This window comes from Suricata suricatta, chromosome X (assembly GCF_006229205.1).
Source record: "Suricata suricatta isolate VVHF042 chromosome X, meerkat_22Aug2017_6uvM2_HiC, whole genome shotgun sequence".
Lineage (NCBI taxonomy): Eukaryota > Metazoa > Chordata > Mammalia > Carnivora > Herpestidae > Suricata > Suricata suricatta.
In genome coordinates, this window is record NC_043717.1 from 5,941,199 (window position 1) to 5,945,833 (window position 4,635).

The 4,635-nt window shown below is 48.4% G+C and overlaps 1 protein-coding gene and 1 long non-coding RNA gene across 2 annotated transcripts in view; one reads left to right on the plus strand and one right to left on the minus strand.

Moving 5' to 3' along the window:
• LOC115284306 (oral-facial-digital syndrome 1 protein-like) overlaps nt 1-3,400 on the minus strand; it is a gene marked incomplete at its 3' end in the record, with an annotated part of 45,124 nt that extends 41,724 nt beyond the window's left edge. Inside the window, exons 1-2 of the mRNA XM_029931004.1 lie at nt 2,981-3,400; nt 2,694-2,792 (exon numbers count right to left, since the gene is read on the minus strand). Of these exons, the coding sequence (XP_029786864.1) occupies nt 2,694-2,792; nt 2,981-3,103 (222 nt within the window). The remainder of the gene's footprint in view (nt 1-2,693; nt 2,793-2,980) is intronic.
• A 60-nt stretch (nt 3,401-3,460) lies between these two features.
• The window catches only part of LOC115283597, a 2,306-nt gene continuing 1,131 nt past the window's right edge, over nt 3,461-4,635 (plus strand). Inside the window, exon 1 of the long non-coding RNA XR_003905027.1 lies at nt 3,461-3,557. This is a non-coding gene — a long non-coding RNA (uncharacterized LOC115283597). The remainder of the gene's footprint in view (nt 3,558-4,635) is intronic.

The following is a 4,635-nucleotide window of genomic DNA, read 5'->3' on the forward strand; positions in this document are numbered from 1 at the left end:
CAGGACCGCTCTCAAAAGTTAAGGGGAGGGGGCAGTAGGTTCAAAGTAAGGAAAAAGATTGGATAAACTCCATGTAAGAGATCTGCCTTTGTACTTCACCGCAAATACAAATTCTGTTCAAACACCCAAATGGAATGTGAATTAGGCCACCAGAAACTTCAATGGATTTGAAGAATTCAAACTCCCTCAGGCCACAATCACTGAACAGAGCAAGTAAAAATCGGGCCATTGGTGAGGCTGGAGTAACAGAACGAAACAGCCACCTGCAAAAAAGGAAACAGTACTTCTACACTACGTTTGTCAAGTGCATGAGGCGAGCATAATCCTGATACCAAACCCAAACAAGGACTGTTTAAAAAGGGAAGGATAGATCACTATCAATTGGGACTGCAGATATGAAACAAAACACCTTCAGATCGAATCCAGAAGTACCGAGAGAGGAAACAGGTCATGGCCAAGAATCTAAGGACCATTCTACATTACCCAGTATCTTAATGCACCATCTACTACAATACCAAGTGGATTCAAGAATTAACTGTAATAAAAAATAAGCCTTTTTAAAAGCTTAATAAAAAGTGAATCTTCGTTCATTTAAAGAAGAACTGAGAATCAATCAAAGAAATTATCAATAGATGCAGCCATGTTAAAAATCTAACATCAGGATTTTTAGAACCAAATTAAAATGGAACACAGAAATAAAGAATTGCTGTAAAAATGGAACAGAGATTAAGTTTCTATTAAAGGACCTATGTTAAGAAAACACCGGGGCGCCTGGGTGGCTCAGTCGGTTGGGTGTTTGGCGTCAGCTCAGGTCATGATCTCGGAGTTCGAGGGTTCGAGCCCGGCGTCGGGCTCTGTGCTGACAGCTAGCTCAGAGCCTGGAGCCTGCTTCAGATTCTGTATCTCCTCTCTGACTCTCCCCTGCTCAAACTGTCTCTCTCTCAAAAATTAAAAAAAAACACAAAACACCACTGGAGGGAAAACATGGGCGAAGAACACGAGTTGCCAATCCACAGAAAACCTGAATATCCAGAAAATATGTGCAACCTCATTAGTAATCAAAGGAATATTAAAATGAGGGTTTTCTGGGGACCAGAGTGGCTCACGCAGTTGGGCGTCCGACTTCGGTTCAGGTCATGAACTCGCCATTCCCGGGTTTGAGCCCCAAATCAGGCTCCATGCTGAAGGCTCCAGAGCCTGGAGCCCGTTGCGGATTCTGTGACTGTCTGTCTGTCCTTCCCCCCACCCCGCTCCCACTGTCTCTTGCGCTCTCAAAAATAAACATTTAAAGAAGTTCTAAAAATAAAGATTTTCCAAGGTTTAAAAAAAAGTCATGGTAACAATGAAGAGATCAGTATCAAATTGCTGGTGGAATACATACTATTACAATCTTTCCATTCTAAAAGGTGACCCTTATACCAAGAACCTTAAAAATGCTCCTGCTTTTGAGTCAATTATGCCACTTAACCTGTCTTAGGCAGGAAAAAAAAAAAAAAAAAGAGCTACAATTGAAAGAATGTGTACACCTGGATAGATCTTCAACAGGGCCGACTACATAAATCACCCACACATTCACAGACAACCTGGTGTCACTGAAAATGACGTTTCAAGGAACTTCAAACGACACAGGAAAATGTTCACTATGTAATTTAAAAAGCAGGGGTGCCTGGCTGGCTCAGTCAGTGCGTGGGACTCTGGGCTCTCTGGACTGTGGGTTTGAGTCCTGCATCGGGTACGGAGATTACATAAAAATAAAATCGTAGGGGCGCCTGCGTGGCTCAGTCGGTTAAGTGTCCGACTTCAGCTCAGGTCATGACCTCGTGGTTCGTGGGTTCAGGCCCCACATTGGGCTCTGTGCTGACAGCTCAGAGCCTGGAGCCTGTCTTTGGATTCTGTATCTCTTTCTCTCTCTCTGACCCTCCCCTGCTCATGCTATGTCTCCCTCTCTCCTCACTCTCTCTCTCAAAAATAAATTTAAAAATTTAAGAAATAAAAAAAAAATAAAATCTTAGGAAAAAAAAGATACACAATTACATCAATTAGTGGTTGTATTACAGATGATGTTTCTCCATGTTTTTCTATCTGAAGGTTGAAGCTACCAAACAATGAGGAAAATTTTTCAAAAAGCTCACTTTTCCTTAGACATTTTAAATATAAAAGACTTTTGCAACATACACAGTAATGAAAACATTAGAGCTATTCCTACTCCTTGCTGTTCATACAATGTGTACTAATATTTTCTGCCCAAATATTGATACATTTCAATCCGAAATTGCTCATTCCCCAAATTATTTTATGTTAAGCAGTACACTCAATGTTGTCTGTATGGTGTCAAGATGCCTCATTCAAAACTGAGTACTATTACAAAACCACTGCTTCAAGCTAGATTCACGAACCTGGTCCAACTTTACTAAAATGTGTTCATTTTATAAAGTTACCCACTACTACCTTAAGGTCAGTCCAGTAAACCTATTATTTGAATATGCTCTTTTAGGATGACTCAAACTCTAAACCATCTTCAAGACTTCTGTTCCAGAACAAAGAATCTTACAGGAACATAAAAATATAATTCACCAATACAACCTATGTCCTACTATTTTTACAACCCAAGACCTGGATGTATTTAAAAGGGGCCTACCTGTTACGGGTTACACTTATACAAGTTATTTAAGAGACATGCCGAAAACAGATACCTTGAGCGTGTCCAGTATACCTCGATCCTTAAACGTCTGGTAAAGCTTTTTTCGCAGTTCATCTTGACTCAACACGTCAGATGGGGGGGGCATGGCGGACTAGAACAAAGAATGGGTACAGGTTACCTGGTGGGCAGATGAACCGTGAATTTCTGAAAACAGACTAGCGGCCTCCGGGGAAACCTCCAGAGGCCAAGCAGGGAGGAGGGGGCGGGAAGGAGCTGCAACGAAAACAAACGAGAGGCCACGTTTCCGCCCGCCCCCGTGGGGGAGGCTAGCGTGCGTACCTCAGAGACCGGGGGCCGGCTTCCCCCCGAAGCCGCCCCCAGCCCGCGCAGTCTCAGCCCGAGTTGACAGCCGACCCGAGCTGCAGGCTCAGGAAGAGGGGAATCCCTGCCTTCAGAGCCCATTCTCTGCCCCGGTGGCTGGTTGGGGGGAGGAGGGGACAGTCGGGAAGAACGACACAGCTCAACGCTTTCCTTTGTCTCCCACTCTGAACCGGGACTTCTAGCAGAGAGGCACTTGCTCTCTCCGCAGTTCTCACAGGTGGGCGGGGTCGTGGTCCACGAGCGGCTTTCCCACGCAGCTGGAGGGCGGGGACCGGTAGTGAGGCAACGAGAGAAAACGAAAAACAACCGGGGTTCAACGGGCTTAGGGTTGATCCCGCCGCGGGACGACGCCAGGCCAAACTGCCGTTGCCTGAAGGGCAACGCGCACGCGCAGTCAGCTGGCCGGAAGCCCCGCCCACATCTCGCGAGAGCCCAACGGTGGAGTCTCGCGAGATTGCCCACGGAGTTACCATAGCGACCGCCGAGCGCGGGTCTGAGGCGGCTACTGAGTGGCCTTTTCGACTTCTCCCAGCAGGTAGGAGCTGGAGTAAGGAGGGGGCGGGAGCTCCAAAGTATGTTTCGGATCCCGACCCAGTGTCTCCACTCGGCCCCGGGGGCAGTCGGGCCGGACCTGGTCGGTCCCGGGTCGGCTGAGATTGTCACTGGCCACCTGGCCAGGGCACATCGCGTTTCCGTCTGCAGGTGTCGACCAGCTCCGGGGCTTTGCTTCGTCTTGCCTTTCACTAGGTCATTCAGCTAACCGCGTTTGGCTTGGTTTTGTTAACGACGGTACTGTTGTCACTTGGAGCTGGCAAATTCATCGTGGGCGCTGGCCTGTGAAAGGAAGGGCTTAGGCCTCGCACAGGCAGCCTGGTAGCTCTGTCTTAATTGTTAGAAAGTGCTAATGTTGACCCCCAGAAACTTGCGTGTGTCGGACAGCACAGAATTCTAAGGTGCGTCTCCCCCTTGCCCAGCACCTGGGCATGATAAGCCTCAGATACAAAATGAGTCACCTTCCAGTTTTTCCTGGAGAATCCGGTAGTTCCAGTACTCCTTCAGCTGCTGTGAAATCAAATTCCCTGCCGTGCAAGTCCTGCCCAGCGGGAAGATTTGTCACATAAGCCTGATGTGGTTGTGGTTCCTCTGGTCCCTTCCTTCTCACCCCGTACTGACCCTGCAGGTGCAGGAACAGGGTTAGCTTCCGTCTCCGGGCGTAGTTGCTGCGGCCGCTTCAGTGTTTGTGCTGAGGAAGGAAGCCGCTGGCGCACTCCAGCTCCTGTCCCCTTACCCAGGTGGGCCAGGGGGGCCCAACTGAGAATTCCTTTCTTTTGAGAATCCCTGCTGGTGCCCATGGTTCTGCAGAGCTTTCCTGGCACTCCTGCTTGTGTCCGTTACTCAGTTTTCCTGTTTGGGCCTCTTTCTCGTCTTCCTCCTAAGACTCCTTCTGTAAAGGGTGGGATGGTCTGTCGCAGCTGCGCCACTCTGCCGTCCCGTTGTCGGGCACGGGCAGCCTCAGACCAGAACGGAAGGATGGACAAGGCCAGATTTGGCCTGCAGGCTGTACTGCGCCAGCACCCGCCCCGAATCCTATTGACCTCATCGTGCCAAAACAA